Source organism: Musca autumnalis, unplaced genomic scaffold (genome assembly GCF_047663935.1).
Source record: "Musca autumnalis isolate F117 unplaced genomic scaffold, ASM4766393v1 scaffold_1, whole genome shotgun sequence".
In the NCBI taxonomy this organism is placed as follows: Eukaryota; Metazoa; Arthropoda; class Insecta; order Diptera; family Muscidae; genus Musca; species Musca autumnalis.
The window spans coordinates 63,224,060-63,249,505 of NW_027411644.1; the positions used below are offsets into that span (position 1 = coordinate 63,224,060).

At 33.7% G+C, this 25,446-nt stretch overlaps 2 protein-coding genes across 5 annotated transcripts in view; one reads left to right on the forward strand and one right to left on the reverse strand.

Moving 5' to 3' along the window:
• Nucleotides 1-25,446, reverse strand: part of LOC141399680 (uridine 5'-monophosphate synthase-like) — a 117,867-nt gene that overhangs the window by 62,239 nt on the left and 30,182 nt on the right. The gene's annotated exons all lie outside the window — the stretch shown is intronic.
• Nucleotides 1-25,446, forward strand: part of l(3)neo38 (C2H2-type zinc finger domain-containing lethal (3) neo38) — a 77,997-nt gene that overhangs the window by 18,254 nt on the left and 34,297 nt on the right. For 2 of the 4 annotated variants that reach the window (XM_073978816.1, XM_073978827.1), the window contains exon 3: nucleotides 20-79. The exons of the other annotated variants lie outside the window; for them this stretch is intronic. In XM_073978816.1, the coding sequence (XP_073834917.1) occupies nucleotides 20-79 (60 nt within the window). The remainder of the gene's footprint in view (nucleotides 1-19; nucleotides 80-25,446) is intronic. 4 annotated transcript variants of the gene reach the window in all.

Below are 25,446 nucleotides of genomic sequence, written 5' to 3' on the forward strand. Positions count from 1 at the left end.
TATTCGCATTTTCTTAAAGATCATATGACGTCAACAATATTGGATATTTCGGAAAGGACTAGGAACATTGTAAATGGATGTAGGTTCACAATCATCATCTTCATTTTATTAATAATATTTTTCACAACAACATTCAATCATTACACATTTTCTAAGAATTTCTTTTGGTAGACTAACATTACAGTTTCAATAACTGAAATCACTTCTCATAGCAATCTCTAGGCAACTATATAGCCTTCAAGTCGCAAGATATTCTTTCTATCTTTCATCACTCTAAAGGAAATTAATGAAAATCGTCTTTACGTAGTAGTTTCTCCTCTTAATAACACCATTTTTAAGTAGCTATGCTTTAACATATCCTAGAAGTAGGCCATTTTAAATGATATCTTTCTATTTGACCGTATTTACCTTATGTTTCCTTTATAACAAACAAAAATCTCATTAAAAACATCCGATGTACTAATTTTCCTATTGACAACATTTGTGTGCCGTTATTTTGTGTGTTCACTAATTGGAAAACAACAATTAGCTGATTCACAATTATAAACAACAGAGATCTTTATTACTGTCTTTACTTTACCTTATGTTTCCTTTATAATAAACCATAATTTCATTAAAATGACATCCGATTTACTCATTTTCCTATTGACAACACTTGTATGGGGACATTTTGGCCATACGTTACGTGTTTCACTAATTGAAAAACAATAATCAGCTGATTGACAATTATAAACATCAGTGATCTTTATTATACGTAGTTGCAATGACAGTCCATATTTATATTAGGCAATTGTCAGTTTGAAAGAGAGAGAGGTGAGGCATATGGTAACCCTTTGCCTCTCAACACTCTCTCTCTCATCAGCAAACTGACAATTGCCGCAAGGAAAATTGCCTAATGTAAATATGGACTAAACATAGCACAGTGACGCTGCCATTGACCCATGGCACAATAATACAGGTACAACCAAGGCATATTGAATAAGGTAGCCGACTCACGTCAGCTGATTGAACATAAAATGTCAAAAAATTGTTGTAAACAACATACAACAACAATCCTTCATACAAAATCATAACAAATTTTGACGTTTAAAGTGTACAACAAGAGGTTTTTTGTTGTTGCCATTTGACGAATGGGTTACCTGTTAAATGTGCCTTGGGTATAACGGGAGAAACAACTGATTATCGCATTTGTTGTCAAAATGCATTATTGTGAATAAAATCACATACAGAAGGTAAACAAGCAATTCACAGGAATGCGTTATTGGGAACAATTTTGACGTTTGTTATGATTTGATGTAACACCTTCTTATTCCACCATGCATTGGCCAAAATTAAAAAATGGGTCTATCTTGTATTGCCACTAAACTTGAGTTGCGTTGTCAGTTGTCTGCGCGACTGAGACGTAATGTTGTACCAGTAATGTCAACTCAACTGGGTGGTCGACAATATTTTAATATTTTGGCTGAGTTTTCGAGCAAATTTGGAAAACAACCCAAGATTGGAATATGACCTGCCCATTGAATCTTCGGATCGTCAAGTTTTATTTGCTGTCCCAAAAAATGATAAGTTCGGTGGAATTATTTTTTGATGATGAAGAAAATGTACAGGACATTGCATAAATTAGAAGAAATTTGAGGGACAAGTCGAATCCATTGGAATTGCCATCTGCACTGTAAGCTGATGATCATGTGGAAAGATCTGTATAATCAGTAAATTATTTCAGGTTTAAGGCGTATTTTGGATTGCCAAAGGATGACGTAGTTTACGTTGTGGAAACGTTAAAGGATGACTTCAAAGAAAGTTACAGATCAACAGGAATACCCCCACTTTTAAAAGTGTGCGCAGCGTTGCGATTCTTGGAGGACGGAAGTTTCCAAAAGTCCATGGCAATGATTTCAACAATTGCATGCAGAGCTCCGAATACACGCTCGAATTCCACTCGCGAGTGAAACTCTTCTCGAATTTGAGCTAGGTGAGGGGGGCAACTTGCCCCCTCCCCATCGCCAAACAAAAACTTATCCCACCCTCAAATAAACTTGCCCCAAGCCAACCAAAAATATTGCAACCAAAGAAAATTACCACCTCCCTCCAAATTTTCACTCGCGAGTAAATCGGAGCTCTGATTGCATGGCTCAATCTACATTGTCGAGAGTATTGAAGGAAGTTGTCCACGTGATAGAGGACAAATTGTGCCAAAATTGGATCGTTTCGAAGTTGACAGAGGAGGAAAAAAAGGCAAAATAAAAACCATTTTTATTCAAAAACGAAATTCCCTGGTGTAGTTGGCTATATAGATGGAGGATGTTCGTCATTTGTACTTAAACTGAACCTACTGTATTTGTCACAGATTCATTTGCAAAAGATTTGCTGCTGTCCGCTCCAAAGGCGATAAATTCACTTATTGTGATGGACCACCACCAGTGTCGTTGAAGTTTATTTTATTTTGAGGCATTTTCTTTTTCAACTTTGCTTTAAAGTGAATCCAGACTCTGCCACTCTTCAGGTGTTCGTGTTGGAGGTTCATGGCTGTTTAAACTGTCCGAAATGGACCTCCACGCTTCATCCGCTGTTGCTTTGGTTTCACCAAAACTCCTGAACTCCTCGTGCTAAGTTTGGATTTTCACTCAGTTTATCAATTAATACATATTTCGAACTGCTGCTTTGTCGTTATTTTCACCATATTGATACACAAAATTAATTAATGATGCAAAGAATCAATAATTGTTAACAAAATGTTTATTTTTCCTTCTATTTTACTTCTTGTTTCTTCGAAAATGTTCACTGCAACTGAAAATTGGTGGTTGCTGAAAAACAGCCGCTTCGTCAACTGAGATTCGCAACTTCAGTTGAGAGTTGCCATACGTGGATCAATTTTGACAACTGGCAACGCCACTCAACGATAATTGTTATCGATGATCGACCCCAAAATAAAAGAAATTATTCGTACTAAATGTATTCATATCTACTTCAAATACGTTAAATTTCTCTAAAATGAATTTGTTATGGATTACTTCATAAGCGGAAAGATCAGTTTTGACTGTCTATTTTTCGGAAATATTGATAAATGTTGTTAAACTGTCCAGCAACAACAAAATATTTTGTGGTTACTTGATGACTGACAAAAATTAGCTGCCACACTGACAAGCAACTGATTATTTGAGCAAAACTGCCAGTCAAAAAGTGATCGTGTGTACCCCACGTTACTGTACTCTTTGAGAATAGCATCAAAAAAGTGAAAACTTAACAGGTTGGATTTCGAGGTGAATTCAGAGCAAAAGTTAGGTGAATAATAAAATATTCATATCAAACTAAATTAACTCTATATGGACCAAACCTAATTCGAATATTGAAAAAACAATGTAGGTACTAAGGGGTTATGGCCACTTACTGAGCTCGAAAAATGAAATTTTTCATGATTTTTTTTTTACAAGAAATCTACCAATTTTTATACCCTCAGCCTTTAGGCTAAAGAGGGTATCTACACTTTGATACGACCAAAAACGTGCCTCATCGAAATAATGGTTTTAGACCCCAAGTATGTTTGTACGATATCCGTTTCAGACAATTTTGAGTAGATCTAGCAATGTCCGTCCGTCTGTCTGTCTGTCTGTCTGGCAGGCTGGTACACACGATAACTCTCGAACGGATCAATCGATTCGGTTCAAATTTTGGGTATCGAAATATTTTGTCCAGATTCGATTTAAGTTCGAAGATGGGCCATATAGGTCCACTCCTTCAGGTACCTTCCCCACAAATGTTCAAAAATTGTCCCAAAACTTGTGCGCACGATAACTCTTATAGGGAATAACCGATTTGGTCCATACTTTGCACAGCGTGTAATTTCTACCAAACTTAGATGAGGTTCCAATATGGACTCAATCGGTCCACTCCTTCGTGTACCTCCCACACAAAATTTCGGAAAAGTTCAGTTTAGGACCTGGTCTCGAATCGCTTTGATTTTTGTTTACGCAAGTTGTATTCGCTGTCCTATATACGAAGCTGTAAGTTTCATTAGGGGCAAGTCCATACTTCCTGAGAAAATAGCCTGAAAGTTACAAAAAAACCCTATGACACCGTGTGTAGTGGTTGGAGAGCAAGATAACTCTCGAACGGATCTGCCAATTCGGTCTAAAATTTGGCTTTCGTAATATTTTGCCGAAACTTAGTTCAAGTTCAAAGATGGATTATATCGGTCCACTCCTTCAGGTACCTACCCCACAAAAGTTCAAAAATATTCGGAAAAATTGTGCGCACCATAACTCTTGATGGGAGTGACCGAGTTGGTCCTTACTTTACACATTCTCATAATATCTACCAGATATAGATAAGGTTCGAATATGGACTATATTTGTCCACTCGATCCCGTACCTCCCACACAAAATTTTGGATAAGTTCACTTTAAGACCTGCTATTGAATCACTTTGAGTTTTGTTGATGCAACTTACATTCACTGCCACAATTACGATGGTAAAAGTTGTTTCAGGGGCAAGTCCATACATCTTGAGAAAACATCCCGAAGGGTGTAAAACCCCCTATGGCACCCCCATGGTCTATGACGGTCCATTCCTTTAAGTACCTTTTCCGCAATATTTTTGAACTTAATCCTAATCAACATTTTTGTCGGTTCATACGACCAAAATTTTGAAACACCCTAAATATGTACATACGTTTTTTGTGAAAAAAGTGTTTTAATTTGCACAGGCTGAGGGTATATCTCTGTCGGCAAAGCCGACTGATACTTTTTAACTTGTTTTTATTAACTACAGCCTTGACTTTCAAATCGGTCTATTTGGATATAGCTCCCAAGTACAATTTAACATATTCACAGCGGTATAGAGTGTCATATAGTCGGACCCGTTCGACATGATCCTTTCCTTATTGACTACTTATTAAACCCTCCACCCATATGGAGGGTATAATTAAATTTGTCATTCCGTTTGTAACACATCGAAATATTCGTCGGAAACCCTATAAATATATACATATATTATTGATCGGCATAAAATTCTATGTCGATTTAACCATGTCCGTCTGTCCGTCCGTCCGTCTGCCTGTTGAAATCAAGATACAGCTTGCAATTTTAAAGATAGAGAGTCAATATTTGGTACAGAAGTTTTTATTACTTGCAGGATGGTTGGTATTGAATAGCCCCCATAGAATGGTACCTCCCGATTTTCGGTATTTTTAAGGTTTTAGCTTCATTATCCTACCAAAATGGCTGAAATTTGGTGCGTAGTCTTCTTCAGGGGTATAACTTTCCCCCCGAATTTTGTCGGTATCGGTCAACGCCTTCATATAGCCCCCATAGAACGATACCTCCCGATTTTCGGCATTTTAAAGGTTTTAGCTTCATTATCACACCGAAATGGCTGAAATTTGGTATTTAGACATCGTTGGGGGTACTCAAACTTCCCCTTTAAATTTGTCGGTATAGGTCCACGCCTTCATATAGCCCCCATGGAAAGGTACCTCCCGATTTTCCGTATTTTGAAGGTTGTGGCTTCAATGTTCCACCAAAATGGCTGAAATTTGGTATTTAGTCTTCAATGTGATATAAAACTGTTCGCCAGAAATTTGTCTGTACAGGTTCACGCTTTCATATTGCCCCATTTCCGACTAAAATTCGTCGGTTAGGTCCACGTTTCGATATAGCCCCCTTAGAACGATACCTCCCGATTTTCGTAATACTGAAGATTGTGACGTCAATAGAGTCAAGATTCATAAAACATTTCAGAAGAGTATTATCAGTATAGGTCCAGGTCTTCCTATATCCACATAGAACCGTACTTCTTGATTTTCGGTATTTTTTAAGTTTTAGCCACATTCGAAATATAGGAAATTTGGTATTTAGTCTTCTTTGAGTCTAAAAACTTTCCGTCAGAAATTTGTCGGTATAGATCGACGTTTTGAAATAGCCCCCATAGAACGGTGCCTCACATTGTTTTACCGAAATTGCTGAAATTTAGTATTAAGTCTTCTTCATACACGAAAGGAAACTAATTATTCCATTTTACTTCAATACAACTTGTGGTGAAGGGTATAACAAGTTCAATTTTTTTTTTTTCATATAAATATGTAGAATATTTTATTTTGATTTTCAAGCCTTTTTTAAGGATATTTTGTTTTACTTATTCCATTTCTAAGAATTTAAATTTTTTGCATATGTTTAATCCTAGATGCGTCGGGACACAGAAACAATATTGACCTACATATATTTTATTCAGTTAGAACATCGGAGACGTTTTTTTATTGGGATAACGGTAACAATATAATGTTTTCTAAAAATGGTCTGGCTTAATCCCATTGTTGTTGTTGTATGTACTTTGTTTTAAATATAAACTTGGAAAGATCGTAATTATTACAAATATATATTTTTATATACAGAATCCAGAAATCCACTTAATTTTGGATTTTTTTTATCATAAAATCCTCACAGCAAGGATTTTTTAATCGCAATTTTTATAGTTTTTGACCATTTGTTATTTTATTAGAATTACAACTGTTTCAATTTATTAACTATACACCAAGACCTGGCTTTGCGTCGTTGATACGTTCCAAAAAACACGACTCAAAGCGAAACGACATAAAGCGAATTAAGATTTTCTATGGAAACCAATGTAAAGTTCGGAGATAGGTTATAGGGCAAGAAAACACACACGTTTGAAATACAATATTTACGGTATTATTTAGAGATTATAAAAGAAATTTTTCAATTAGGCTTTGCTATTCACAAAATAAACCTCGATGACTGTCAGTTTTGCTTGTCAATGTGTACTATACTTAAGCAACGACGCAACTTCGAAAACAACGCAAAGTGAAACGACGCAATGCGAGGTCTTAGTGTATTATGTACTGTTATGTTGACTATACGTTACGTTGTTTACTAATTGGTAATTGATAATCAACTTACTGATATTATAATTATATAATTGTTCCTCAAACATCCCAATGAGTGCACCCCAATTCATATTAAGCTCAATGATATGGGGGGACCTACAGTTTGTCGCCAAGTCCGAACGGCGTGTCCAAAGCCACCACTAGCAGAGAAGTTTTACATGGCTGAAATACTCAGAAAATGTCGCCAACATTACTGAGAGTATTTTGACACCGTTGAGAAATGTTTGATTTTGCATGGCCGGGGAATCGAACCCACGACCTTCAACGTGCAAGGCGGGTGTGCATACCCAACTTACTGATATTAGCTGCATCATTTTACGTGGTAATTTATAATAATTATTCGAAATGTTATTAAAGCTTTGTTCCAGAACTAAAAAGTTTTTACAATTTTTACGACTTTTACACATTTTATCCGAAAACCCGTTCCCGTACTCAAAAAAGTTGTAAAATGTTCACTTCTCTTTATACAAAAATGGCGCTGAATGACATGAATAAGCACGTAAAAAATAGTAACATGGTTGCCGGCGTTTGATTGGCTGGTACGCCGACTTTGACATTTGCTCCAGCTTTTTTGACGTTTTTTTCCATTTTTGCGTTCCCGAACTTTTTGAAAAAACTTTTGTGTGGGAACCACTTTTCTCTCCTTTTCTCTTTTACAAGTTTTACTATTAAAAAGTACGGGAACAAAGCTAAAATGTTGTCTTTTTGCACAAAAGTTCAGTAAAAGAGAGCGATATGATAGAACAATTGTGACAGTTGTTTGCTGAGAATTTGCTAAAGATTGCTGGAAAGATTGCTTTCCCAACAACATTTAGCAAGTTCGATCAGTTTTTTTTTTCAGTCATCTGTTAATGGTCAGCTGTTCAATGATAATTTCATTCTTGTGAGTAAATTCAGCTGTATTTATTGAGTTATTTATTAATTTATTAATTTTTTATTTATTTTACTTAAAATTGATATTACTTACAAGCCTAGATCAGTATACGAATTCTGTAACTTTTATCGATTGAAAAGTTTTTAAAATGTCTTTTGTTTTTGTAGCATCTACAAAACAAGTAAATGAAATTGTTGTAAAAGAAACAATGAGCGCAGTTGTTAAAGAGTTACTGTATAAGGGGACAGGTTTGAATATAGATTTAATCTGTATATTCCTTCGTGTACCTCCCACACAAATTTTGGAAAATGTACAGTTCAACAGTCCGTCTCAAATTGTTTTGACATTTTTTGCAAAAAGTTCCTCTGTTACGAGAACACAATTTTTTCAGGACAAGTTCAAACTTCCTGAGATAATGACCCAAAAGCTCAAAATAAAAGTCTGCCGGTACCAACTAAACTGTGTAGTACGTAAGATAACCCTCGAAGGAAGAAACCGATTTGGTCCAAACGTTGTTCGTCGTATTATTTCTTATAGACTCCGATTATGTCTGAATATTGACTACGTTGGATCACTCTTTTGGGTACCTCAAACACAAAGTTTGGGAAGAGTGCAACCTTTGATAGTCCCGCAAAGCTCATTTGGCTTTGTAAAATGACACTAACTCATATCCGCTCCTCAGTTAAAATGGGAAAGAACATCTCCGAAGAATTTACTGCCAAAAGAGGGTTCCGACAAGGAGACTGTCTTTCGTGTGACATCTTCAATATCCTGTTGGAAAAAGTTGTACGAGATCTATCTCGTTAGATGTGATCAACAATGATTCTTTATCTGCAAACTAAATGATGCCGACTAGGGATTTGAAGTCCTTGTTCCTACATATCAGATTGTCACAGATAGATGTGGCATGCTCGGACAACATGTACAGTTAGTCAACTTAATTATTGCAAAACCAAAATTATTACAAAATTTAAAATAAAAGATCATTTTATTGGTATAAATAAATATAATTTTTAATATTTTTGTTACCAGTATAATTCTTACACGTGTTTATTAATATAATAAAATAAAATGCAGCTAAATTTCACTAAACATTTTCTTAAAATTAACAAAAATGAGAACAACTCATTATTTGCACTGTCAACTAAAGAATTGCAAAATTCACAACTTTTCAGTCTTTCACGGTAGTTTTCGAAAAGTTGGTTCTAATATTTCGTATGTCCACCTTTGGCATCAAAAACAGCTTGTAAACGTATCTGAATTTAATAAATAAGTTTCGGAATGTCATATTCTAATGGTATTTTTTGCCATTCTTCTTTATCGGGTGTAAATGGCTTTGGTACAGTTGTATAACAACCAAGTCCTACATAAATTAGATTTATGCTTAGGGGCGTTGTCTTGGCTGTACTTGTATTGCAATTTGTTTGAATTTTCAGGGCCAACAGGCCTAAATTTTTTTGACGCTTTTGGTTAAATCAGTTTTTGAAACATCTAAATAAACTTCATCTGACATTGTTTCCTCCAAAAACTGGATGTGACCAACGTCACAGCTTGGTATACAACCCCATACCATAAATGACAGTTTTCTGAACTTTACGGTATGTATTAATTTTTTGTTTTCCATGGCTGTAAGGCGTTTTCGCAACACTTTTTGAGAACCATCGTGATAGTACAGCATCATTTTAGTCTCATCAGAAAATATAACGTCAATCCGGTACTAAAGATGGCGTGAAAAGTTGCCTGTAACAAGTCTGAATAGTTTCTACCTATTGTGCTGGGAGGGCAATGGTTTTTACCTAGTCACTCGTGATGAGTGCTTGTTATTATGTAGCACTTTTCTGAATTTTCCATGTGACACACTTTCTCCAAAATAATTTTTAAAGAAAAAAAAACAATTTTCTGGTTCTGCTTTGGACTCTTTCGTCGATTTCTTTAATCATTCTCCTGTCAATTCGTGTGGTTACTATTTTGGGCCTGCCATGTCACGCCTTCAGTTTGAGCCTGGCTTCTTACTCGGTGCGGTATACGATGTTGGATTTACCATTATTATAATTGTAATAGACCAAATGTAGCATATTTTCCGAAACCGTTTACCTGACTTTCTCTTTTTCTTAATATATTGTCTATGTTACACACACAAAAATGTATTTATGATCAAAAATTATGGATCTACATGTCCACATACCATAAAAGTCATAAAAATCATTAATTGGAACAAACCGCGGGGAAAATCCCACGATTTTATTGCACATTCATCCATTTTACAATTATTTAGTTGACACCACAAAAATCCAGGTACCTATTCTTTTTGTCCATTGTTTTTGTTATTTCCGACCGATTTCTGCATTTATTGGCTTGATGTTGTCATTAACAATTAAATCAACAGATATTTACAAAAACTCCAACATTATTGAAAGATTTTCTTGTAGTAATTACTAATTAAACATTTAAATTTTTAAAAATTCGTCGTTTGCAATAATATAGTTGACTAACTGTATATCCTGTCGAATGTGACCCCTAGAATCTTGGTGTAGTTTTTGTTCGGAATTGTGCAAACATCGACCATGACATTGAACTCACTGCTCACCTCTGCGGTACATGTGACAAACCGAGTGATCGTAGATTTCGTGGCGGACATTTGCATATTCCTTACGTGGAAAAGTAGTAAGATCAGTCAAATAGGAGTTCAGCCTTTTACAAATGACACCAGTGAAGGTACTTGATGCCAAGATTGTACAATTATTCGCATACGTTACGGTCTCAATGTCGTCAGAAGGGGTCCTCCAAAAGCCGCTAATGTTGGGCTTATCACAGCCTGGGCTACAGCTGCAATTGTTGAGCTTGCACCGCCGCGACCATATTCTTCTTAGTCCATTGCACTTAAATTACAAAAAGGTTGCATTTTTAGGGATTGGAACAGCAACGGCTGGTGTTAAGTTCTGCATGTGCGGTTGATGTTGGGGGGCACTGCGGAGAGTCTCGTATCCTAATGCAACGATTTCGACTTGCTACGTTGATGTCAAAGGTATATATCAAGTTTTCCATGGGACTTGTTCTACTTTTGTCACCATTATATAATTCTAGTGCATCTTTCGAATCAGTTTGAAATGTTTACCCTAGGTAGTCCTTATAATGTTAAGTCCGTTCTTATCGATATATGGATATTGACAATAAAAAATACGTCATCCAAATAACGCGAATAACTGTTTTGCATTATCCCAATAACGTGCAGAACATTTTTACGTTATCCAAACAACGCGGGTAACATTTCCACCTTATCCTTAATTTCGCGTTGTAAAAGTAACGTGGATCCTGTCTTTAAACCTGTACAACAATTTTTACTTTATCCAAAGAACGACGATAACATGTCTACGTTATCCAAATAACGTGAGTAACATTTTAACGTTATCCGCATAACGTGGATAACACTCTTACGTCATCCGAATAACGTGGATAATATTTTTACATTATCCAAAAAACGTCGATAACATTTTTGCGTTATCCAGTTACGGGGATAACACTTATATGTTATCCAAATAACGTGGATAACATTTTCACGTATCGAAGTAACTTGGATAATATTTTTACTTTGTCCAAATAATGTGGATAACTATTTTATGTTATCCAAGTAACGTAGACAAAATTTTTACTTTATCCAAATAACATGGATAACATTTTTACGTACGCCAAATAACGTGGATAACATTTTTACTTTATACAAATTACGTGGATAACATTATTGCGTTATCCGAATAACGTGGATAATATTTTTTCGATTTCCAAATAACTTGGATTGCATTTTTACTTTACCCAAATAACGTGGATACTGTTTTAGTGTTATCCAAATAACGCTAATAAAATTTTTAGTTTATTCAATTAATGTATTAAAAATGTTGCTGTTATCTAAATAACGTGGTTAATATATTGACGTTATCCAAATAACGTGGATACAAGTTTTGACGTTAATCAAATAACGTGGATAACATTTTTACGTTATACGAACATGGTGGATAATATATTTCCGTTATCCACATATCGTGGATAATATTTTTACTTTATCCCAGTAATGTGGATAAGAATTTGACGTTATCCAAATTAAGTGGATAAGAATTTGCCGTTAAACAAATTATGTGGATAACTTTTTTACGTTATCCCAGTAATGTGGATAACAATTTTGCGTTATTAAAATAACGGGGATAACATTTTTACTTTATCCAAATTACGTGGATAACATTTTTCCGTAACCCAAATAACGTGGATAACATTTTTACGTCACCCAAATAACGTGGATAACAGTTTTACTTTATCCGAATAATGTGGATAAAAATATTAACCCAAAAAACGTGGATAAAATTTTTACGTTATCCGAATAAGGTGGATAACATTTGTACGTCACCCAAATAACGTGGATAACATTTTTACTTTATCCAAATTACGTGGATAACATTTTTACGTAACCCAAATAACGTGGATAACATTTTGACGTTAGCCGAATAAGGCGGATAATAGTTTGGATAAAAATTTTGCGTTAATAAAATAACGGGGATAACACTTTTACTTTAACCAAATTACGTGGATAACATTTTTACGTCACCGAAATAACGTGGATAACAGTTTTACGTTATCCGAATAAGGTGGATAATATTTTTACGTAACCCAAAAAACGTCGATAAAATTTTTACGTTATCCGAATAAGGTGGATAACATTTTTACGTAACCCAAATGACGTGGATAACATTTTTAAGTGACCCAAATAACGTGGATAACATTTCTGTTTCACCCAAATAACGTGGATAACATTTTTAAGTTATCCGAATAAGGTGGATAATATTTTTACGTTATTCCGGTAATGTGGATAACATTTTTGCTTTATCCGAATAAGGTGGATAACATTTATACGTCACCCAAATAACGTGGATAACATTTTTACTTTATCCAAATTACGTGGATAACATTTCTACTTCACCCAAATAACGTGGATAACATTTTTACGTTAACCGAATAAGGTGGATAACATTTTTACGTAACCCAAATAACGTGGATAACATTTTTGCTTTATCCAAATTACGTGGATAACATTTTTACGTAACCCAAATAACGTGGATAACATTTTTACGTTATCCGAATAAGGTGGATAATATTTTTATGTTATCCCAGTAATGTGGATAACAATTTGACGTTTTCCAAATTATGTGGATAACTTTTTTACGTTATCCCAGTAATGTGGATAACAATTTTGCGTTATTAAAATAACGGGGATACCATTTTTACTTTATCCAAATTACGTGGATAACATTTTTACGTAACCCAAATAACGTGGATAACAGTTTTACGTTATCCGAATAACGCGGATAACAGTTTTACGTTATGCGAATAAGGTGGATAACATTTATACGTAACCCAAATAACGAGGATAACATTTTTACTTTATCCAAATTACGTGGATAACATTTCTACTTCACCCAAATAACGTGGATAACATTTTACGTTATCCGAATAAGGCGGATAACATTTCTACTTCACCCAAATAACGTGGATAACATTTTTACTTTATCCAAATTACGTGGATAACATTTTTACGTAAACCAAATAACGTGGATAACAGTTTTACGTTATCCGAATAACGCGGATAACAGTTTTACGTTATCCGAATAAGGTGGATAACATTTATACGTAACCCAAATAACGAGGATAACATTTTTACGTTATCCCAGTAATGTGGATAACAATTTGACGTTATCCAAATTATGTGGATAATTTTTTTACGTTATCCCAGTAATGTGGATAAAAATTTTGCGTTATTAAAATAGCGTAAATAACTTTTTTACTTTATCCAAATTACGTGGATAACATTTATACGTAACAGCAAATAACGTGGATAACATTTCTACGTAACCAAAATAACGTGGATAACATTTTGACGTTATCCGAATAAGGCGGATAATATTTTGGATAACAATTTTGCGTTATTAAAATAACGGGGATAAAATTTTTACTTTAACCAAATTACGTGGATAACATTATTACGCCACCCAAAATAACGTGGATAACAGTTTTACGTCACCCAAATAACGTGGATAACATTTTTTACGTAACCCAAATAACATGGATAACATTTTTACGTTATCTGAATAAGGTGGATAATATTTTTACGTTATCCCAGTAATGTGGATAACAATTTGATGTTATCCAAATTATGTGGGTAATTTTTTTACGTTATCCCAGCAATGTGGATAACAATTTTGCGTCATTAAAATAACGTGGATAACATTTTTACGTCATCCGAATAAGGTGGATAATATTTTTACGTTATCCCAGTAATGTGGATAACAATTTTGCGTTATTAAAATAACGTGGATAACATTTTTACTTTATCCAAATTTCGTGGATAACATTTTTACGTAACCCAAATAACGTGGATAACATTTCTACGTCACCCAAATAATGTGGATAACATTTTTACGTTATCCGAATAAGGTGGATAATATTTTTACGTTATTCACATAACGTGGATAACATTTTTTACGTTATTCCAGTAATGTGGATAACATTTTAACATTATCCAAATAACTTGGATACAATTTGTACGCTAACCAACTAACGTGGATAGCTTTTTTAAAGTATCCAAATAATGTTATCCCCATTATTTGGATAACTAAAAAATATTTACGTTCACCAAATATATTTAATAAAATTTGTTTGTTATCCAAATACCGTGAATATGTTACGTTATTTACTTTATCCAAATAACGTGGAAATAGTTTTTTAAATTAATTATCCAAATCTCTATTACACATTATCCAAATATTTTTTACAGCATCCAAATAACTTGGATAATATTTTTAATATATCCGAGCAATGTGATTACTATTTTTTCCTGCGAAATCGGGTGGATAAAAAAATATTTGTAGGATATCCGATCATTGTTAGGCATATTTGAGACACTTATTTTTTAGGTTAAGTGAACTAATTTGCGGATAATATTTGTAGGCGGGAGAATGGAATTTTTTCATTATTCAACTTATGGTAAACTGCAAATTTGAAAATTGTTTTTTTTTTAATTACTTTCCACTTTTTTTTAGTTTGATTCATATAATGGTTTCTTTTTGTATGTATTTGATTTTAATGATTACATATGGACAAAAACTAATACATATGTACATGAGAAAGTATATTATATATTTGTCTATATAATTTATATAGGAATGTATTGGAGTGTGTTTGTGTGCGGGCAATATAAGTTGTTTGACTCATTACCTTCACTACCACCATTCTTTTTTTTTTTCTTTTACTAAACAATAATGCAAACTTTCAAGCCAACATGCTATGTATGTGTGTGTGTTTTTTTTCGAACATACATGAACCCATATACACTAAACAACAACAACGATAATAATAACAACAGTAAGAGTAATAACAAGAACTGTTATATTAAAAAGTACCCCCGTTAAAGTTTAGTTACCGCCACCATATAGACCATACTCTCGCTCAGTCCACACACACACATACCAAAACACTTGCATTCACACATTGGAACGAACCTGCACACATATCTGGCGAAAGCCTGACTTGCTTGCCTGCCTGCCTGCCTCATCGTTGTAGTTGTTAACACAACAGCACAGCAGAGCAGAGTGTGGCGTCACAACATCACCACTCCTTGGTGGAATAGAATGCGGGAATGAAATGCGCTGCTTGCTGTGTTTTCTGCCACCCACCCTTGTTTTGTTGAACCCCTTAAATGAAAAGGAAAAGCTGTGTTATTGTTTTTGCTGTTGTTGTTGTTGTTGTTTGTTTGTTCTTGCCATCAAAATGCAATGAACTCTGTTTTGTTGTACTTTTTCTTCTACTTCTTGGCGTGTTTTTTTTTCTTCTTCGATTTCATTTCATACTCAACAATGAAGATGTTTTTCTGTGTTATTTTCAGTTTTTACTTGTTTTCGCTCGCCTTTTTCACGTTCGTTCATTTCGCCACGCTACAAAAGGAAAGTACAATGGCCAAACTATGATTCTTCTTGTTATTATTATTTTCATTTTTGCTGTTGTTTTGTTTGTTTTTTCTTTTCCTTTTCCTTTTTTGTGCCCCCCCAAAAGACTATTGACTCTTGGCGGAATCATAATGACAAGTTGCTGCATTTCTGTTCTTTTGCAAGGGAGATATGGGGTGGTTGACTTTGTTGTTACAAAGTTCCATGATGTCCAAGGGATGGATAATGATGTTATTGGACTTGTTGTGATTTTCCTACGCTCTGCGGAAATTAATAGAAATTTGTAGGAAAAAGTTTTTATTTACTTCAGCAGCTTTAAAGCGAAGCCATAAATATTTTAAAGTAGCATTGATTTGTTTTATTTTGCTGTGAAGAAAATACGGGAAAATGTAATGAAAAACAAACTTATGCTCTACAGTGGCTCAAAGTTGTAAATATTAAAAATAGGAAAAATGATTTAAACACCATGGTTACATAATGAAATTATATTATCAACTAATTTTGAAATTCAAAACACACTTTATATATTAAAAACAAAAAAAAAACATGGGGATATGGTACTTTAAAACATTATCCGAATAACGTGGATAATATTTCAATGTTATCGGAGTAACGTGGATAATAATTTTACGTTATCCTAATAATGTGGATACTTTTTTTACGTTATCCCAATATCGTGGATAATATTTTTACATTATCCGAGTAACGTGGATAGTAATTTTACGTTATCCAAATAACGTGGATAATATTTTTTCGTTATCCAAATAACGTGGATAATATTTTTTCGTTATCCAAATAACGTGGATAATATTTCAGTGTTATCGGAGTAACGTGTATAATAATTTTACGTTATCCGAATAACGTGGATAATTTTTTTACGTTATCCCAATATGGTGGATAATATTTTTACATTGTCCGAGTAACGTGGATAATATTTCAAGGTTATCGGAGTAACGTGGATAATAATTTTACGTTATCCAAATAACGTGGATAATATTTTAACGTTATCGGAATATAGTGGATAATATTGTTTGTTATCCAAATAACGTGGATAATATTTCAATGTTATCAGAATAACGTGGATAGTAATTTTACGTTATCCAAATAACGTGGATAATATTTTAACGTTATCCCAATATAGTGGATAATATTTTTACGTTATCCAAATAACGTGGATAATATTTCAATGTTATCGGAGTAACGTGGATAATAATGAGGATAATGTTTTTATGTTATCCGAATAATGTGGACAATATTTTTATGTTATCCGAATAATGTGGATAAAGTGTTTACGTTATCCCAATAATGTTGATAAGGTTTTGACGTTATCCAAATAACGCGAATGACGTTTTTGTGTTATCCGAATAAAGTGGATAATGTGTTTACGTTGTTCCAATATCGTGAATAATATTTTTTACGTTATCCAAATAACGTGGATAATATTTCAATGTTATCGGAGTAACGTGGATAATAATTTTACGTTATCCGAATAACGTGGATAATTTTTTTACGTTATCCCAATATCGTGGATAATATTTTTACATTATCCGAGTAACGTGGATAGTAATTTTACGTTATCCAAATAACGTGGATAATATTTTTTCGTTATCCAAATAATGTGGATAATATTTCAGTGTTATCGGAGTAACGTGTATAATAATTTTACGTTATCCGAATAACGTGGATAATTTTTTTACGTTATCCCAATATCGTGGATAATATTTTTACATTGTCCGAGTAACGTGGATAATATTTCAATGTTATCGGAGTAACGTGGATAATAATTTTACGTTATCCAAATAACGTGGATAATATTTTAACGTTATCCCAATATAGTGGATAATATTTTTTGTTATCCAAATAACGTGGATAATATTTCAATGTTATCCGAATAACGTGGTAGTAATTTTACGTTATCCAAATAACGTGGATAATATTTTAATGTTATCCCAATATAGTGGATAATATTTTTACGTTATCCAAATAACGTGGATAATATTTCAATGTTATCGGAGTAACGTGGATAATAATGAGGATAATGTTTTTATGTTATCCGAATAATGTGGACAATGTTTTTATGTTATCCGAATAATGTGGAAAATGTTTTATGTTATCCGAATAACGTGGATAAAGTGTTTACGTTATCCCAATAAAGTTGATAATGTTTTGACGTTATCCAAATAACGCGAATGACGTTTTTGTGTTATCCGAATAAAGTGGATAAAGTGTTTACATTATTCCAATAACGTGGATAATATTTTTTCGTTATCCAAATAACGTGGATAATATTTTTACATTGTCCGAGTAATGTGGATAATATTTCAATGTTATCGGAGTAACGTGGATAATAATTTTACGTTATCCAAATAACGTGGTTAATATTTTAACGTTATCCCAATATAGTGGATAATATTTTTTGTTATCCAAATAACGTGGATAATATTTTAAGGTTATCAGAATAACGTGGTAATGCTTTTACGCTACCCGAATAACTTGGATATGGTTTTACGTTATCCGAATAACGTGGATAATGATTTTCCGTTATCCAAATAACGCGGATTATATTTTAACGTTATCCCAATGTAGTGGATAATATTTTTACGTTATCCATGTAACGTGGATAATAATTCTACGTTATCCAAATAACGTGGATAATGTTTTTACGTTAACCGAATAACGTGGATAAAGTTTTTACGTTATCCAAATGAGATAATGTTTTTTTCGTTATTCAAATATCGTGGATAATGTTTTTTCCGTTATCCAAATATCGTGGATAATGTTTTAACGGTAACTGAATAGCGTGGATAGTATTTTTACGTTATCCCACTAACGTGGATAAAATTTTAACGTTATCCGAAGGATGTGGATAATATTTTAACGTTATCCGAAGGACGTGGATAATATTTTGACGTTATTCGAATAATGTGGATAATGTTTTTACGTTATTAAAAACGTGGACAATGTTCTTACGTCATCCAAATAACTTGGATAATATTTTAACTATATCAAAATAACGTGGATAAAGTTTTTTTCTTATCCTAATAATGTGGACAATGTTTTTATGTTATCCGAATAACGTGGATAAAGTGTTTACGTTATCCCAATAAAGTGAATAATGTTTTGACGTTATCCAAATAACGCGAATGACGTTTTTATGCTATCCCAATAACGTGGATAATTTTTTTTACGTTATCCCAATAACGTTGATAATGTTTTTACATAATCCCAATATCGTGGATGATAGTTTTTGGTTATCCAAATAACGTGAATAATATTTTTTCGTTATCCAAATAACATGGATAATATTTCAATGTTATCGGAGTAATGGATAATAATTTTACGTTATCCAAGTAATATTTTTACGTTATCCGTATAAGGTGGATAATGATTTCAGTTATCCAAATATTGTGGATAATGTTTTAACGGTATCTGAATAACGTGGATAGGATTTTTACGTGTAAAAATCTTATCCACGTTATTCGGATAACTTTAAAATATTATCCACGTTGTTTGGATAATGTAAAAATCTTGTCCACGTTGTTTGAATAGTGTAAAAATCTTATTCACGTTGTTTGGATAATGTAAAAATCTTATCCACGTTATTCGGATAACTTTACAATATTATCCAGGCTGTTTGGATAATGTTAAAATTTTATCCACGCTTTTTGCATACTGTAAAGATCTTATCCACGTTCTTTGGACAATGTAAAAATCTTATCCACGTTTTTTGGATAGTGTGAAAATCTTATCCACGTTGTTTGGGTAATGTAAAAATCTAATCCACGTTATTCGGATAACTTTAAAATATTATCCACGTAGTTTGGATAATGTAAAAGTCTTATCCACGTTGTTTGGATAATGTAAAAATCTTGCCCACGTTGTTTGAATAGTGTAAAAATCTTATTCACGTTGTTTGGATAATGTAAAAATCTTATCCACGTTATTCGGATAACTTTACAATATTATTCAGGCTGTTTGGATAATGTTAAAATTTTATCCACGCTTTTTGCATACTGTAAAGATCTTATCCACGTTCTTTGAACAATGTAAAAATCTTATCCACGTTTTTTGGATAGTGTGAAAATCTTATCCTCGTTGTTTGGATAATGTAAAAATCTAATCCACGTTATTCGGATAACTTTAAAATATTATCCAAGTTGTTTGGATAATGTTAAAATCTTATCCACGTTGTTTGCACAATGTAAAAATCTTATCCACGTTATTCTGATAACTTTAAAATATTATCCACGTTGTATGAATAATGAAAAAAATCTTATTCAAGTTGTTTGGATAATGTAAAAATCTTATCCACGTTATTCGGATAACTTTAAAATATTATCCACGCTGTTTGGATAATGTAAAAATCTTATCCACGTAGTTTAGATACTTTAAAAATCTTATCCACGTTGTTTGCATAGTGTGAAAATCTTATCCACGTAGTTTGGATAATGCAAAAAACTTTATCCACGTTATTCGTATAACTTTAAAATATATTATCCACGTAGTTTGGATAATGTAAAAGTCTTATCCACTCTGTTTGGATAATGTTAAAATCTTATCCACGCTGTTTGGATACTGTGAAAATCTTATCTACGTTGTTTGGATAGTGTAAAAATCTTATCCACGTTGTTTGGGTAATGTAAAAATCTTATCCACGTTATTCTGATAACTTTAAAATATTATCCAAGTTGTTTGGATAATGTTAAAATCTTATCCATGCTGTTTGGATACTGTAAAAATCTTATCCACGTTGTTTGGTCAATGTAAAAATCTTATCCACTTAGTTTGGATAATGTTAAAATCTTATACACGCTATTTGGATAGTGTTAAAATCTTATCCACGTTGTTTAGATAGTGTACAAATCTTATTCACGTTGTGTGGATAATGTAAAAATCTTATCCACGTTATTAGGATAACTTTAAAATATTATCCACGTTGTTTGCATAATGTTAAAATCTTATCCACGTTGTTTGCATAGTGTAAAAATCATATTCACGTTGTTTGGATAATGTAAAAATCTTATCCACGTTTTTTGGATAGTGTGAAAAACTTATCCATTTTGTTTGGATAATGTAAAAATCCTATCCACGTTATTCGGATAACTTTAAAATAATATCCACGTAGTTTGGATAATGTAAAAGTCTTATCCACGCTGTTTGGATACTGTGAAAATCTTATCCACTTAGTTTGGATAATGTTAAAATCTTATCCACGCTGTTTGGATAGTGTATAAATCTTATTCACGTTGTGTGGATAATGTAAAAATCGTATCTATGTTATTTGGATAACTTTAAAATATTATCCCATTGTTTCTGATAACTTTAAGATATTATCCAAGTTGTTTGGATAATGTTTAAATCTTATCCATGCTGTTTGAATACTGTAAAAATCTTATCCACTTTGTTTGGAAAATGTAAAAATCTTATCCACTTAGTTTGGATAATGTTAAAATCTTATACACGCTATTTGGATAGTGTTAAAATCTTATCCACGTTGTTTAGATAGTGTACAAATCTTATTCACGTTGTGTGGATAATGTAAAAATCTTATCCACGTTATTCGGATAACTTTAAAATATTATCCACGTTGTTTGGACAATGTTATAATCTTATCCACGCTGTTTGGATACTGTTATAATCTTATCCACGCTGTTTGGATACTGTTAAAATCTTATCCACGTTGTTTGGACAATGTTATAATCTTATCCACGCTGTTTGGTTACTGTTAAAATCTTATCCACGTTGTTTGGACAATGTAAAAATCTTATCCACGTTTTTTGGATAGTGTGAAAATCTTATCCACGTTGTTTGGATAATGTAAAAATCCTATCCACGTTATTCGGATAACTTTAAAATACTATCCACGTAGTTTGGATAATGTAAAAGTCTTATCCACGTTGTTTGGATAATGTTAAAATCTTATCCACGAAGTTTGGATAATGTAAAAATCTTATCCACGTTATTTGGATAATGTACAAATCTTATTCACATTGTTTGGATAATGTAAAAATCTTATACACGTTATTCGGATAACGTTAAAATATTATTCACGTAGTTTGGATAATATAAAAATCTTATCCACGCTGTTTGTATAATGTAAAAATCTTATCTACGTTATTTGGATAACGTAAAAAATATTATCCAAGTTATGCAGATAATGTAAAAATATTATCCACGCCTTATGGACATTATCTACGTTATTCGGATAACGTCAGAATGTTATCCACGTTATTTAATCTTATACTCGTTGTTTGGATAAGGAAAAATCTTATCAGTGTTATTTGAATATCGTAGACATATTATCCATAACGTAGACATATTATCCACTTTATGTGGATAAAATAGAAATATTATCCATATTATATGAAGAAATCTTATCCAATTTATTTCGATGGTCGCTAAATATTTTATCCACATGATTTGGATAACTCTGAAATAATTTTCGTTTTAGTTAAGAACATCAAATTATTATCCACGCTATTCAAAGCCACTTTACCTTTGTGATACACTTGGGATCCACTGTAACTTTGTCACTATGTAAACATGTCATAACTCACCCTCTCACTCCCTTGCAATGGTCAATATTTAAATTATTTTATATGAATGTTAACATCTCATTAAAAATTCTAATTGGAAAATTTCAACCCCCTCCCTGATGCCTGCTCTGCTCTGCAACAAATCACAATGGACTATTTACTGTGATGACTTTTTGTTTTTGTTGTTGAAGGATATCAAGTATTATATACATATGTAGTCAATAAATAATTCTTATCGCAATATTATTAATTAATAATTATTTTTTAAAACAACAACAAGAAAATTTATAGATACAACGAAAACTTCCTTCCTTCCTTGTGGATTGATGGGGGGGATAAAATCAAATCATCATAAAACGCAGAAAAAAGGAAAAACTGACAAATGCATTGGGAGTGGTGGAACAGGGCATCATATGTGTGTGTGTTGGTTGTTGTGGCGCTGTACTTTTCGTTTTGTAGGCAAACTCGTCAAAGTTCATTGCACTCGAAAAAAATGCAAAAGTTCAATAAAATTAAAACGGCGCATTTTTGTTTTTCTCTGCTGTACAAACAAACATACATATGTAGATATGTATGTACTTACATATCATTAAGCTCAAGCTTCTTTTGCACGCCTCATAGGGGTGGTGGTTATAGTTTGGCGGTTTATGTGTTGTGCTTGTAAGACAAGGAATGTGTTGACGATGGTGGTGGTAATTATAAACTTCCCCCGTCTCTCTACTAGCTTTTTTCTATTTTACATTAAAAACAAAAATACAGGATACACAACTATGATTACACACATACATATGTACATACATATGTATGTGTGTCTGGTATGTATGTACTTATGACTTTGTTTTCCAAGGAAGTGTCTTTGTGCATTTGATGTGTCTCTAAAAGAAATGAAAATCAAATTTAAATCAAAAGTTAATACAATTATTTTTTAAGTGGCTGAATTGAAGTTTACCTATGGCAAACTCTATTCAGCCAGGCTGAAGTGAAGTCTACATATGGCAAACTCTATTCAGCCAGGCTGAAGTGAAGTCTACATATGGCAAACTCTATTCAGCCAGGCTGAATTGAAGTTTACCTATGGCAAACTCTATTCAGCCAGGCTGAAGTGAAGTCTACATATGGCAAACTCTATTCAGCCAGGCTGAAGTGAAGTCTACATATGGCAAACTCTATTCAGCCAGGCTGAAGTGAAGTCTACATATGGCAAACTCTATTCAGCCAGGCTGAATTGAAGTTTACCTATGGCAAACTCTATTCAGCCAGGCTGAAGTGAAGTCTACATATGGCAAACTCTATTCAGCCAGGCTGAAGTGAAGTCTACATATGGCAAACTCTATTCAGCCAGGCTGAATTGAAGTTTAACTATGGCAAACTCTATTCAGCCAGGCTGAATTGAAGTTTACCAATGGCAAACTCTATTCAGCCAGGCTGAATTGAAGTTTACCAATGGCAAACTCTATTCAGCCAGGCTGAATTGAAGTTTACCAATGGCAAACTCTATTCAGCCAGGCTGAATTGAAGTTTACCAATGGCAAACTCTATTCAGCCAGGCTGAATTGAAGTTTACCTATGGCAAACTCTATTCAGCCAGGCTGAATCGAAGTTTACCTATGGCAAACTCTATTCAGCCAGGCTGAATCGAAGTTTACCTATGGCAAACTCTATTCAGCCAGGCTGAATCGAAGTTTACCTATGGCAAACTCTATTCAGCCAGGCTGAATTGAAGTTTACCTATGGCAAACTCTATTCAGCCAGGCTGAATTGAAGTTTACCTATGGCAAACTCTATTCAGCCAGGCTGAATTGAAGTTTACCTATGGCAAACTCTATTCAGCCAGGCTGAATTGAAGTTTACCTATGGCAAACTCTATTCAGCCAGGCTGAATTGAAGTTTACCTATGGCAAACTCTATTCAGCCAGGCTGAATTGAAGTTTACCTATGGCAAACTCTATTCAGCCAGGCTGAATTGAAGTTTACCTATGGCAAACTCTATTCAGCCAGGCTGAATTGAAGTTTACCTATGGCAAACTCTATTCAGCCAGGCTGAATTGAAGTTTACCTATGGCAAACTCTATTCAGCCAGGCTGAATTGAAGTTTACCTATGGCAAACTCTATTCAGCCAGGCTGAATTGAAGTTTACCTATGGCAAACTCTATTCAGCCAGGCTGAATTGAAGTTTACCTATGGCAAACTCTATTCAGCCAGGCTGAATTGAAGTTTACCTATGGCAAACTCTATTCAGCCAGGCTGAATTGAAGTTTACCTATGGCAAACTCTATTCAGCCAGGATGAATTGAAGTTTACCTATGGCAAACTCTATTCAGCCAGGCTGAATTGAAGTTTACCTATGGCAAACTCTATTCAGCCCGGCTGAATTGAAGTTTACCTATGGCAAACTCTATTTAGCAAGGCTGAATTGAAGTTTACCTATGGCAAACTCTATTTAGCAAGGCTGAATTGAAGTTTACCTATGGCAAACTTTATTCAGCCAGGCTGAATTGAAGTTTACCTATGGCAAACTCTATTCAGCCAGGCTGAATTGAAGTTTACCTATGGCAAACTCTATTCAGCCAGGCTGAATTGAAGTTTACCTATGGCAAACTCTATTCAGCCAGGCTGAATTGAAGTTTACCTATGGCAAACTCTATTCAGCCAGGCTGAATTGAAGTTTACCTATGGCAAACTCTATTCAGCCAGGCTGAATTGAAGTTTACCTATGGCAAACTCTATTCAGCCAGGCTGAATTGAAGTTTACCTATGGCAAACTCTATTCAGCCAGGCTGAATTGAAGTTTACCTATGGAAACTGCTATTCAGCCAGGCTGAATTGAAGTTTACCTATGGAAACTGCTATTCAGCCAGGCTGAATTGAAGTTTACCTATGGAAACTGCTATTCAGCCAGGCTGAATTGAAGTTTACCTATGGAAACTGCTATTCAGCCAGGCTGAATTGAAGTTTACCTATGGAAACTGCTATTCAGCCAGGCTGAATTGAAGTTTACCTATGGAAACTGCTATTCAGCCAGGCTGAATTGAAGTTTACCTATGGAAACTGCTATTCAGCCAGGCTGAATTGAAGTTTACCTATGGAAACTGCTATTCAGCCAGGCTGAATTGAAGTTTACCTATGGAAACTGCTATTCAGCCAGGCTGAATT